The 13,959-nt window shown below is 34.7% G+C and overlaps 1 protein-coding gene across 1 annotated transcript in view; it reads left to right on the forward strand.

The window, feature by feature from the left end:
- LOC139121228 (uncharacterized) overlaps positions 1-13,959 on the forward strand; it is a 109,785-nt gene that overhangs the window by 70,644 nt on the left and 25,182 nt on the right. Inside the window, exon 3 of the mRNA XM_070685933.1 lies at positions 3,823-4,119. Coding sequence (XP_070542034.1) covers positions 3,823-4,119 — 297 coding nt within the window. The remainder of the gene's footprint in view (positions 1-3,822; positions 4,120-13,959) is intronic.

The raw sequence follows: 13,959 nt of genomic DNA on the forward strand, positions 1-13,959 counted from the left end.
CACAATCAGCGGCAATTTCAGCAACAGATAGTTCTAATTAGATGGCACTGACGAGTTACGCACTGCATTTACTTTTTCCTGGTGTTGATCTATCATCTAACAAAGAAGAAGCAGTTGCACACCTTTTACCGAATACAGCCACTGAGTACAAAAACTGCTCACTTTACAAAGGGTTCAACATTGATCAGAGTTCACTGATCAACGCCATACAGGCAAAGAAAACTGGGTATGAATGATGTTATATTTGTTTCTACATTGGCAAACAACCACCAGCATACTACCGGGTACTTTCTGTACAATATACTTTCCATGTGATGTGGACAGAGGAGATATTTCATCTCACAAAAAATGTGCCTGATAAAAATTGGGAAATGTTGCGCTGTTTGCGTGAAAATATTGCAGAAAAATTGGATGATGGGAAGAATGCATAATATGTGGATTCACAAGAAGCGTTGTGATTTTTTTTCTGTGTGAAAATGCCCTGCTGTGTGTTAGATCAACATTCCTGATTTAGTTGTTTTATTGCTGTTTTAATGAGAATAATGTGATAATTAATAAACTAAAAAAAAATATCAAGAAGGAAGCATGGTCCGGACTGTAGGTAAAGAAGTTCAATTGCTGCAGCATGATCTCTCTCTCCATCTCCTCATACCTGCTTCCTAAAATGGCATACACATACATGTTATGGTAATATGTACCATTTATTTATACCGTCAATTGCAATACAGATTGAAAGTCACACATTTCTTCATTTCACTTTTGCATTTAACTCTTTCCTACCTGTTGTACGTCATATGATACTGTTATTTCTCCACTCACAACTTTTGACATTCAGTTCTGCAGCAGTTTCTAGAATTCTAATGATCCCCTTAGAACTTTCAATTTTATTGAAAAGCAAGGAAATACCACAAAATGCATGACTAAAACAAATTATCTCACACAACAGTTCACTTTCTGTTGTTCGAAGTTTCAAAAACTGTTCGGGAAGACAATTTTCATGGTTTGTTACACAGCTATTCCTTCATTACTTTAGTTAGGTGTTTTCGTTTTTCTCTCAAGTACAGCAGGTAAGTGCATGCAGATTATCAGACTGCAAGCACTTCAACCATTCCATATTTGTTTCAGAAAATTCATATCCCCGTACCAACTTTCTTTGTTTCAGACAGAACAGAGCATGCATGAAAGTATCATTTACCACATCTTCCACAGACCATCTAATAAAATTGAATATTATATTACAACCACAAGACAGTATAATAATAGTACAAGAAAGCCATGTGATATGAAATGTTCCTGTGCATAGTTTCCGGGAAAATTGCACTAATAGTGACCGGACAACAGTCAATAAGAAGTGTATGAGGTTGACAAGTGAGCCAGCTTTCGATGTAAAAATTATGACTTGCAATACTGTACGTTGGTGATTATCAAGTGTCTGAATGCCTTTTATGGTAATTAGTGTTTACCAAGCTACATTAGTCATTGTAGCTGAATCCAAATTCAATTGATCCATCACAAATCTATAGCTCTCGTTATCTCATAGTTCACAGTACGCTATCTGTAATCATTACTTGTCATTTCAAAATAGAGTTATCCATAATTTAGAGAATAGTTAGTTGCTAGCTGATTCTTAAACATGACTGAAAACCAAGTACTGATAGAATTTTTTTCCAGGGAAATGCATCTTCCAAGCGCCACAAAATAGATGTTTATTTCCATTAATCAGCAGCATAGATAAAGCATTCTCCTGTACATGTCTTTAATCAACAGTAAATGTTTGATTTTTCTCTGATTCTTAATGAGAGTTTAACTTTGCAAGAGCAAAGGGAAGTCACGTACGTCTCATCATACATCCTTCAAAATGTTTTTGAATAATATATGCTTTCAGATGAATAAATGCTGCACTTGTAATCGCTCCATTGCTATAATGCATGAAGGCCTCACTGCATCAGAGTTCACTTAATAAGCAGCAATATATAGAACAAAACAGATTGTAGTAGTAGGTCACAGTCTGTAATATCAGATAGAAGAGCAAATGCCGTTATCCTGTCCATTAGTCTGTGCACATCTATATCTATGGAGGGATATATTTTGTGACCATATTCAGCAATGCCTTTACACTTAAGCCGAGGACGAGTCTCAGAGAATGTAATACTGTCAGGTACCTGTAAAGAAAGCCATTCTGTATGTGACCAAAAATATCCTCAAACAACTTTTTTCTCAGTGCAAATTGACAGCTGAAGCAAGATCTATTGTTGGCCTGGTTTCTCATCACTAATATTTCCACTTGATTTGGTATTTGCTTCAATGGTTAAAGTTACAATTAATTAAAGTGGTCATCTCATTGACCTTTACAAAGCCATTCTAGCTCTGATTGAAAATTCAGATAATTAGTCCATTTACTACGATGCATCCGATTTTATGGTAATTAAATCCAGCGTAATGTTTCGCTCTGAATGAAATTTACTTAAAAAGTAATAACAGCTTCGTCGTTATTTGATTTGATGGTGTATTTCACCCATCTTTGCACAATTTGTTCTCAAATTCATTTGTGGCAATCATTACAGCAATTCTCATTTATCAATCTCAGCTGCTTTTCTGAAGTAATTTTTTTTTATATATTACGAATTCACACCGCAGACTTCTTGCCATGTCCCAGTGTCTCTTACATGAAACAAAGAAGCGATTCCCATCTCATTTTCCCAACAGTAGAATGCATCACTAAAAGATAGGATACAAAGCTTTATGACGACGAGGATTATCAGACTTACACAACGGAAATTGAAAGTCAAAGCTGATAGCGTAATAGCTGCTGAAAGAAAACACAATGATGATTATCAATGTCGGCAACATCCAAACAAGAGTTTGCTATCAGCTGAATGTCCCAGACTTGAGCATGAGCATTGCATTCTTGCAAAGATGAGAGACAGTTCTACTAGATGGAGAGCCATAATTGTTCTACTTTGTGAACTGAAGTCGTTTTGAGTTGCATCTTACTGATACATCAGACGTTTTCTTGGTGTATATGCAAGTTTCCTTGCCAAGTAAAGGTAGCATGTAACACACAGCAGGTCAGCCCACTACCTGCCTTCAGGTTTTTCAAAATTTGATTAGCTCAATTTTTATTATGGTGCTGAATTTCGAAGTGTGGATGGGTGATTTCATCCTGTACCTGATGTTTGATATACTAGAAGCTTACTCAAATCATTCACAGTTCATGCATACAAGTTCAAACACAATTTTTAAGTGTAATCTGAATGCAAAGTCTAGATTTATAGTTCTTCAGTTTCTGTTGATAGATTTTGAAGCTGGAAGAGACGTCATGCATTTGTGTTTATTTAAGATGATTTGGATGAAATAGAGGAAGCACTGCCAAGTTACAATGCAGTAGCTACAAACACAATGTGAACATCAAGATGTGGCTATATGTGACTGTGTATACTGAACATGTGTACTTAACAGTTACGTACATGGCGTAGAATGCCACCATCAAGACTTTGTGTGTTATTAATATCTCAAGATATTATCGATGGGGGTGACATTGCATGCCGTTCGTGATTATTTTGAGGGAGATTTAGGTAAGATGAGGGGAATCATGCAATCGCGCGTCCCTGAGAAAACACTGCAAAAGGCCGCTCAAATCACAAGTAGTGTGACCACGTATGCTGTTGCAATTATGTCTTACCCTATGCCAACACAAGATTCTGTTTATAAAATATGTTCTTCATGTAGTAATCATTTGTGTCTATACAAGATAAATATCAAGTTTAGCTTGACAATTTTCATAATTAAAATGTATCTCTTTTTTTTCCTATTTTCTGACAGAAATAGAAACTCCTGGAGAAGTGGAACTCAAAGCTGGTGAGAATAGAGAATTGTACTGTACAGTAGTTGGGGTGGAAAACAGTAGTGTCGTACAGTGGCACCAAGACGACAATGTCTTCTTCAGTGCTGGTGGTTATGATACTGACCAGGATGGAAAAGATGACGTCGTGGTGTATGATAACAACACACTATGGATAGTCGATGCTAACGATGCCAACGCTGGACTCTATACATGTGTTGTCCATATAGAAGTGGATGGACGGAAGTTTAATGTAACTGCAGAGTTCAGAGTGTCCTGTGAGTATTTCAAAAATGTGCCAATTATGCTGTGGAATGAAGGAAATTTAAGGTTTCTATAGTGTTTCCATTTTAACAAATATGAAAAAAATATAACACATGAACACACATTTTTGGAAATGTCATTCTTTGTTATCTTTTGTATCTTTTATACTTGTAAAACTATAAAAATCCAAAGAAAACATATGCCAAAGGTTGTCAACAATTCTCATGGTCTTGCAAATTTTTTATGGATATGATTTGTCAGGTTTTGCATCAAAAGAATGTGAAAGAAGCTACTTTGCATCTGATAAGAGGACCAACTATGATTTTCAAAAAGTAATGGATGACTGTGATTGAGTATTGATAGTAATTTTGCGGAACCCAAGATGTGTAAGTAATAAATTGAAAGATGCAATATTAATCCTTCACTGCCATGCTATCAGAGCTCAGTTAACCCTTTGAGTACTGTAATTTCTTCCCACCAAAATTTGTGCAACATTTTACCAACTTTATGAATTTTTCTGTAATTCTGTTTATTATTTTTGACCAAATGGACATCACTTAATTTGCAACATTTTTTTATCAAAATTTGGTGGAAAATCTGAAAAAAATTGACCGAGGTATTAAAATTATAAAGGTGATAAAAATTGACTTTGGTGCTCAAAGGATTAAGGCCTTACAGGGATGTTATATTCATAGCTGTACCAAGAGCAGGATACTTTTATCTTCCATTTCTATCAACCCATTCACCAGAAAGTGATGTTTTGCCTGCAATGACCTTCAGTGACAACATCAGCAACCACTTTACTTCACGATGCATAGAGTGGGCAATTTTTATTTCTTTCACAACTTCCATGCGCACACTTTGATTGTGTTTTGATTGTATCAGTGAAATGGTCTACAGTTTATGATATATGCCTGATAGCAAACACATCAATGTCTCCATGAGGAATGGAACCAGGTTGTTTGGCACAACAATAAAACCACCGTGACTTCTATCCTATCGTTTTGTCAAATGTTTTGACAAGTTACCTGACCGTAAAAACCACTTAGTGTGGTGACACTCGGATGTGTTTCCTGCAACGTTCTATCAAACACCTGTAAGAGTGTTGGAAAACAGGACTCATGGGATTAACAGTGACCGTACTCAGCTTTCTCATTTACATCACTTAACTGCATGTTCATGGCACAAATACCCAAAGGAAATTATGCATTAAAACAGAGACAGTTCCAAAGATGAGGTTTTTATGTTTTATTGTCATGCTGGCCAATAAAAAATTTTGAAGAAAGTAAAGCCTGGTGCATGGCACCGGGAAAAAAAAATTAAATCTATTTTTAGCTCCCATAGCCATATGTATATATGGCAATGGAAGCTATTCTTATAGGCTAGGAAAATGTCTGTATGTATGTATGTCTGTATGTCTGTATGTCTGTATGTCTGTATGTCTGTCCGTCAACATCAAAAACTCCAAAACCGCTGCACATTTCATCTTGATATTTGGTGTGTACATGGATGATGGGCTGTAGATGAGATTTTGTTCAAATGAAGTTGTCATTGCCAAAAATATGCAAATTAGTGCCAAAAAAGGCGTTTTTGGTAAAAAATCTCCTTCTTCATAACCGCTGGTCAGACAGCTTTGATATTTGGTATACAGGTCCCTAGGATAACCCAACTTGGATTTGTCAAATTGTGATGAAATATGCAAATCTGTATTTTTAAGGAATTTTTTTGTCATTTTTGGTCAAAAATTTATTTCATCAAAACCGCTTGTCTGACAGCTTTGATATTTGGTATACAGGTCCCTAGGGATAGCCCAACTTGGATTTGTTCAAATTGTGATGAAATAAGCAAATCTGTATTTTTAAGGAATTTTTTTGTCATTTTTGGTCAAAAATTTATTTCATCAAAACGCTCGTCTGACAGCTTTGATATTTGGTATACAGGTCCCTAGGGATAGCCCAACTTGGATTTGTTCAAATTGTAATGAAATAAGCCAATCTGTATTTTTAAGGAATTTTTTTGTCATTTTTGGTCAAAAATTTATTTCATCAAAACCGCTCGTCTGACAGCTTTGATATTTGGTATACAGGTTCCTACAGATAAACTAAATATGATATACAGAATATATGATGAAATCTGCAATTTTGTATTTTTGGTGCAATTTTTGCCATTTTTGGTCAAAAAATGTGTTTCTCAAAAACTACTTGTCTGATGCCTTTGATATTTGGTATACAGGTTCCTGGGGGTTCTCTTAGTGTGATATAGTGAAATTTGATGAAATCTTCAATTTTTGTATTTTTGGGTCAGTTTTTTGCCGTTTTTGGTCAAAATATTTGTTTCTCAAAAGTTACTCATGTGATAGCTTTGATATTTGGTATACATTTTTATACATAATTATGATGAAATCATCAATTTTGTATTTTTGCAGCTAATTTTGCCATTTTAGGTCAGGCCATCCTGAAATGAGCTATCAAAGATCTCAACCTTCTTCATCAATACATATGTCACAAAACGTTGCTCTCTTCATAACACAGCAGAGCTCTGTCGACCATTGGGTCGTTTGTTAGCTCCCATAGCCATATGTATATATGTTTACAAGTTTACATTTTATTGAAAATCTCAATAGCCACTGAGCAGATTAGATGAAAAATTAGCATGTAAGTACTTTGGGCTGACCTGAAATGATTGTGCACATCTTGGGTCAGTATCTTGGACTGCTATTTTTCATGAATTTTTTTGTAATTTTCTCCCATTTTTGGTCAAAAAATCTTCTTCTCTGAAACCACAAGTCTGATTGATTTGAAACTTGGTATGGAAGTGCATAGGGTGACCTTTCCCAAATCTGGGCAAATCGTGGTGAAATTTGAATATTTGCATTTTTTGGCTGTTTTTTCATTTTTGATCAAAAATTTTTTTTTAACTCTGAAACCACACGTCCGATTGAGTTGAAACTTAGTGTAGAGGTTTTTACGGGTGACGTCAGTAAGATTTGATCAAATTCTGGTGAAATTTGTATAATTTTATTTTATTGGGGAATTGTTTCTATTTGTGATAAAAAAATCTTTTAGCTTGATTTTAGCTTGTTTTGATAACTATATGGGAGCGACCAGTGACATTGTCACTATTTTTGGAAATTATCTGTTTGATTTTTCACATTTGAAAGCTTTTTGAAGACTTGTGTCATCCATTGTCAGCTCAAAGTCTTTACAGCAGTGTAGTTTCAATGTGACAAGGTGAGACCTGAACTTAAGAAGCTCAGTTTGTTTCATTGTTGACCTTTCCAAGAGGCCGGATGACCAGCTACGCCTACTGGGTACCCCTTCTAGATCAGAAGGTTGAAAAAATCAACAGGGGCTGTAATGCACGATTTGAAGGGGCAGGTCATTTATCAGCTTTGTCTAAAAGTAAATTGACTAACTTGATAAAAATTTCAATGGAAAAAAAAAGGGCAAACACTATGACAGTAAATACCAAATGTCAACAAGGACTACTGCGAGAACCAGGGATTGAGGACTGCCCCTTTAATGCAAGAACCAGGGATTGAGGACTGCCCCTTTAAACAAAGGTAGCAAAGAAATCATCAAAAGTGACAGCTACCGTTCCACCTGTATTTTCTGATATTTTGACAAACTCATGTCATTATATTGAGACAAAGACGAGAGACATTGTTGCACAAAGATACTAAACAAGCTTGCTTGCTTGGTTGTAGTATATATGAAATGTGAAATTTTAGCTAAAAAGCAGCACAGAAGGTATAAAAGGTAAAAGGTATATAAAGCCAATTGTGAACACTTTGCCTGAAGGCTGAGAAAATTAAAGAAGTGGAATATGAGCCAAAATGATGATTACACCCTCAGGCGATTGTATCGGAAAGATTGGAAGGAATATCACTGTCAAACACTTGATACCACACACTCTCCACTATCACCATTCTCTTTATTAAACATGTAAAGAATCCATCGCTGCTGAATGCCTTGTACTTCAAGAGTGACGAAAAACTCCAAATGTTTTTCTTTCATAAAATATTCAATATTTTCAAAGTGTTTATACTCGTAGGTTGACAAAGTTGTCTATCTAATGAAATAGCTTTCCATCACTAATGCAAGGGATAATTTCAAAAGGATTTTGTTCAAATGATGATGAAATGCACATGAAATTCAAAAAGTTGTTTGGCTTGTTATGTCATTATTTATCATTACGGGAAACCTCCATTAACTTAGGAATACCCGACTTCCCTAAAGGATCAATTTCACAGACCTGCCTTTCCTACAATGGCACTACAATGGCACCAGCTGGATTAGATAAACATAACAATGGAACATTCACACCTTGGGGATTAAAAGTCTTCTGTTTGTCACCCGAGTTGGTCAGGCAAGGACTCGGGTTTCAGGTACCATACAAGTTAATGCAGCCTTCCCCTAATGTTAAAACACCTTCTCTAATACTGCAGGTCCAATAGCTTTTCAAAGTTTATTTGTAGCTTCCTGGGGATACCCTTGTTGGTGTTGTTCAAATTAGAATAACATTTGCAGATATTAATAATTTACAATCATTTTTACTTCAAATCTTCTCTGAAAGTGTTTTTCAGACAGCTTTAAAATTTGGCTCATAGCTTCTTTATGATGACCTCATTCAAAATTTTTGTTCAACTAGTTGGGATAATTTGCATTTAAATCATCTGCTGATGTGCAGCATGCTCAGATGGCTATATCTGATTGGTCGATTGTCACTATTCACAGCAACTTAGGGAGTCTATTTGTATTATTCAATTATAACGGTCAGATTAAGCCAACCTATCGGATAACAGCTTCTGAGATGCTGCAAATTAGCCCATTTTTGCAAATTCATAATTTTCCACCAGAAATCTCCAACGAAAATGCTAATCTGGTAGCTTTGTAGCTTTGAAATTAGTTTTTAGTCTCCTTTGGATAATCTCATTGAAAACTATTCATAACAAAATAGTTATTTTAAATATGCAATATATTATTATAACACATTGTATTTGGAACTAAATATTATTTTTTAGTCAAAACATATCTGATAGTGATACCTCCATCTGAAAGCCTTCAACTTTCTCTATAGATTCCTAGGAATGCCCTCATTCAGATTCCTTCAAATCAACATAAAGTTTGCATATGTAAATTTGAGATTGTTTTCACACATAGAATCATATCATTTTCATTGTATTCTTTGAAAAAATGCAGCAGAGATATGTAATACCAGGTTTTCCACAGTCAAGTACAAGTTTAATAAGCAATAAATTACTGATTTCAGATAATATTTACAGCTCTTTCCTTACTTATAAGAAGAGCTGTCCAGTGATCAAAATAATCAATACATAGAGTTGACCAAGGTTCCCCTAGTGTGTTGTTCGAGTTATCTGATAGAAATCATCAACAAGATGTTGATAATTTTCACATGCCACGATCAATAGTCATCTAAGGTCATGTATTAACTGACACAACAACAACATTATGTAATTCGTATGACTGAGCAGACAATAAGAAAAGACTATTGTCCTTCAGGTTAGAATATATATTAACCCTTTGAGTGCTGTAATTTTCTCCCGCCAAAATTTTAGTGCAAAATTTTACCATTTTTTATGATTTTTTCTGTATTGTTTTGATAATTTTGGACCAAATGGACGTCACATTTCATTGGCTATAGTTTTTTCTCAAATTTTGGCAAAAATCTGAGAAAAATTGACTGGGGTTTATTTTATAAACATGACAAAAAGAGACTTTGGCATTCAAAGGGTTAATACCAAAAAGTCATAAAGTAACACATCAGCTTTGGCAGGAAACCTTTTTCTGTGTCATATACCTTCATTTATCTTTGAAATGATCTTTTCAACCATTTCGCATTTATTAGTCTTTTTCGAATTATAAATAAGGTCTGTCCATATGCTTTGTTGTATCTACTATATATAATGCCATTTATAAATGTCAGATACCTTTCCAGCTTAGTATGTGCAAGTATTCGGCTGCCCTGCATAACACCATGATGTTAATTTATCACTTTCTTACAACATCTAGGCATCCCTTGATCTCCTATACAATTGTCCTATTTTTCTTCCGCTACACAATAATACCTCAAGATTTTATTTAAGTTTGGAAATTTAGTAGTGTAATAATTATTTGTCTATGTTAGTTTTTGTGTTAATAGTAATGTTTCGGTCCAGCCTTTTCTCGATCAATGTCCTGAAATGTTTATTGCAAGACAGGGGAAACTGAAATTTTTTCCAAACACAGTAATATTTTTTTGTTTCTCATACTCCATCTTGAAAGGAATTGAACAATTAAAGGCTATGGTAATAGTGGACCGAACAAGGTCTTAGCTCCAAACTCTTCTCACCTATGCTAATTTGTCACAGTAGGCAATCTGAATAGCCATTCTTTATGTGTCTGTGAGTCCAGCAGAGAAAATCCCCATGAAGTACTGAAAAATAGGTACAGGGTTAGAACCAGTGATCAAGTGGAATTTGTTTTAAGTCAACACGTCAGCCTTAGGTGAATAATGGTAGTGATATACGGTATTGCCAAGTGATGCAGTATATTGATGTTGTATGCATGGTTAATAGTGTTGACAACTTTTCTGCTACTTTTAATACTCAGCAATCACGTACATTTTACCAGCACAAATTTTAGAAGTATGGTATCAAGGTAGAGATTTGAAACCTGCAAATCAATCAAAAATCTTCTCCTATGTGTGAATGACAGTTTTCATGATTGACAGGTGGAAATTATCAGATAGAATAGATGATATTGAAAGAAAAAATTCATAATTAATGTGTTTTATGAGATAATTTGTCAGTGACCTTGTATATCTAATTGATAAAATACTTCCTTTACAATTTTAAAATTTGCTTTCCATTTTCCTAACAGCAGTTAGATACAATGTTGTTTAACCAAAGTTGGTAGAATGACTGATATGCACATGAGCGATATAAATGTGAAATTTGGGGGGTACATACCTCTATTTTGATTATATTTAAGTGTTAACCTACCAAGCTGATAAGATTACTTTTCTGCAAATGAGAAAAACAGAGCTTAAAAACGGTCAAAAAAAAGACCTCAGAAGCTAGTGCAGATCTTCTCAGTGACATTTAGATGTCCTTGTTCAAATCACACTTGAATTAATGGCTATACTCAAGTGAGCAAAACAAATTATGCAAAATGGTCAAAAATTGCAAATTTACAAACTACTAGCCTTAGGAATTTGAAACTTCGTAGAAATATTCCTGTTTTGACACAAACTTGAGATTATTCAAATCAAATTGATGTTTGCAAATAAGAAATATGCAAGTGAGTGCAATAAATCAAGAAAATGAATCAAAATAGTCAAGAGAAATTATCTACAATGGCTGATATGCAAATGAGCAAACCAGATGGTCAAACAGTACAACCTAATAAATTAATTATTACCTTTACTACTATTTACTGTCAATATGCTCTAATTGTAAAGCTTTCTGTTAAAGTGCAGTGACAATTGCAAATTTCTATAATTTCTCCCTAATGTTTGTGGTATTTTCACTCGTTGTTCAACCAGAAGCGCGCTGCTGTGTCATATATAGCAGTATTTTTCAAGCTTTGAACTGATGAAACATCGTATCAATAGGAAAACTGGGATCAGCATATTTACCAACTCTTGGTCCTTGGCCCAACAGCCAATGTACCATTTTCAGCCTACACAGAAGTGAAAAGTTATAATGGAGTTAATTTGTCCTTGGCTGCATTCTGTATGAAAAGAAAACTGTACAGGTGTATTTAAATATGCAAAACAAAACAAAAATCAAATTGAAACCCCCTCTGAGTATTTTATTTGTATAAAGGGAGAGCAGTCCTACACAAAGAGTCTATTCAATCTCATTGATAGGATATTTAGAATCATGGAGGTTTTGGTGTCAGCTGTTCGTGTGAAAATGCGAAAAATATCCTGATCACTGAAGAGGGCAAGAAAAAATTGTGAAGCGTAGGTTTTGAAACGATACTGGCATTGATCAGGAACAAATTTTTTTTTTTTTTATTAATAACTTCAGGGTACTTTGTGAATGATGAATCTTACAATTTATAACATAATGCAAAAACGAGTGGAAGGACGTAGAACGAATCATAAATACAGGTGAAAGTTCAAGTATGCAGTGAAATTGTTGTTTTATCCACACTTGCTTGCATGATAGGTAGAGATAAGAGATGGTGTCATCAATGGTCCTCTACTCAATATCATACATTTTTTCATTTTAATTCCATGATATGATTTTCCTTTCAATTCTTTGATTTCATAGGTGTATTAATATTAAAAATTAAAATATTAAGATAACAAAATTTGACAAACCTATATTGAAAAAAGTATAAACATGAAATTCTACATGTTTAAAATACAGTATTGATAAAAAGGTATGTGATATAATCCTGTGTTACCTCATAAAATGTCTGTGCCTTTTAGAAATAATTTTCTACAGGATTATATTATCTACAAATATTGGAATGTGATCTCTCCCAGCTGTTGCGGGCCTTTTCTATGTTGTCCGGCTTTACATGTTGTTTGCCAATACATCCATCCTCAACGTGTGACCAACATGTACATCAGTGATATGACAAATAAATTTGAAGATTATTTCAGTATTTGTTGGTACATGGACTTCAAAATTCATTTCAAAATTTCTGGATAGTGAACAATAAGTTCATTATTCTAGCATCTGTCATTTTATTTGGACATGTATGGCACATTGTAATGATTAATGTACATTTATTTTATGAAGACACCTTTCTTTCAATTGTCATTATAAATATTTGGATGAAAATGAACCTTTCCACATTAACAATGAAATATAGAATTCAATGGTAATAATGATAATAATTAGTGTTGTTGTTGTTGTTGTTTTTGTTGTTGTTGTTGTTTTTATCATTTTATAATAAAAATAACCATCAAAAATCATCATAAAGGAAAGAAAGAACAATGTCATAGTCTCCCAAAACAATACAGAAGGACACATTGTACCAAACATGTCATTGTCATGGGTTAGTGCAAGTGTTGTTACATAGTGAATTACTATTTGTAGCATATGGTACAGCTACAACATCAAGGAAAGGCAGATATGCTGTTTTCCTGGGGCAGTGATGCCTGTATTATCCTTTCCTATTACCACTAGTGTCACATACTTCAGAAGATGGAAAAATGGCTGCCTGAGGCAAGCTACAAACTGACCCGGTAATTTGTTGAAAGTTGATTTTACAGTCATTTTCTTCTTGTAAGAGGGACCTAAACTTTGTTTCGAGAGAGACTGATAGTGCACTTGAATCACAATACTAGAATTAAAATAACGGCATATCTTTCAGGTCATTGAATGAATCTTATGTGTGATTACCATTATGGAATGTCTTTTGTACAAAATGAATTTCAAACTATCATGATTGCAGGCAGTTCTCATGTTTAGGGGTGGACCAAATTCAATTACATGTATTTGCAAATGTTTGAACAGTGTGGGGTTATAGTCTAGTCATTCTAAAGCAAGGCTAACACAAAGTTTTGCTGCATGGCTTTATACTGCAATATGTTGGCAAAATTTACTTTTGCCTTATTAAGGCATGCTGTCCCCACGGACACCGTCCGGGGGGACTTATAGGTTTGGTCATGTCCGTGCGTGCGTCCGTGCGTGCGTCCGTCCGTCCGTCCGTCCGTGCGTGTGTGCGTGCGTCCGTCCGTTCACGCAGATATCTCAGAGATGCAAGGAGCGATTTCATTCAAACTTGGTACAAGGATTACTTCATATGTCATACAGATGCACGTCGATTTGTTTTGTGATACGATCCAATATGGCCGCCAGGCGGCCATTTTATTACGATTTTTTCATGTAC

This window comes from Ptychodera flava, chromosome 21, assembly GCF_041260155.1.
Source record: "Ptychodera flava strain L36383 chromosome 21, AS_Pfla_20210202, whole genome shotgun sequence".
In the NCBI taxonomy this organism is placed as follows: domain Eukaryota; kingdom Metazoa; phylum Hemichordata; class Enteropneusta; family Ptychoderidae; genus Ptychodera; species Ptychodera flava.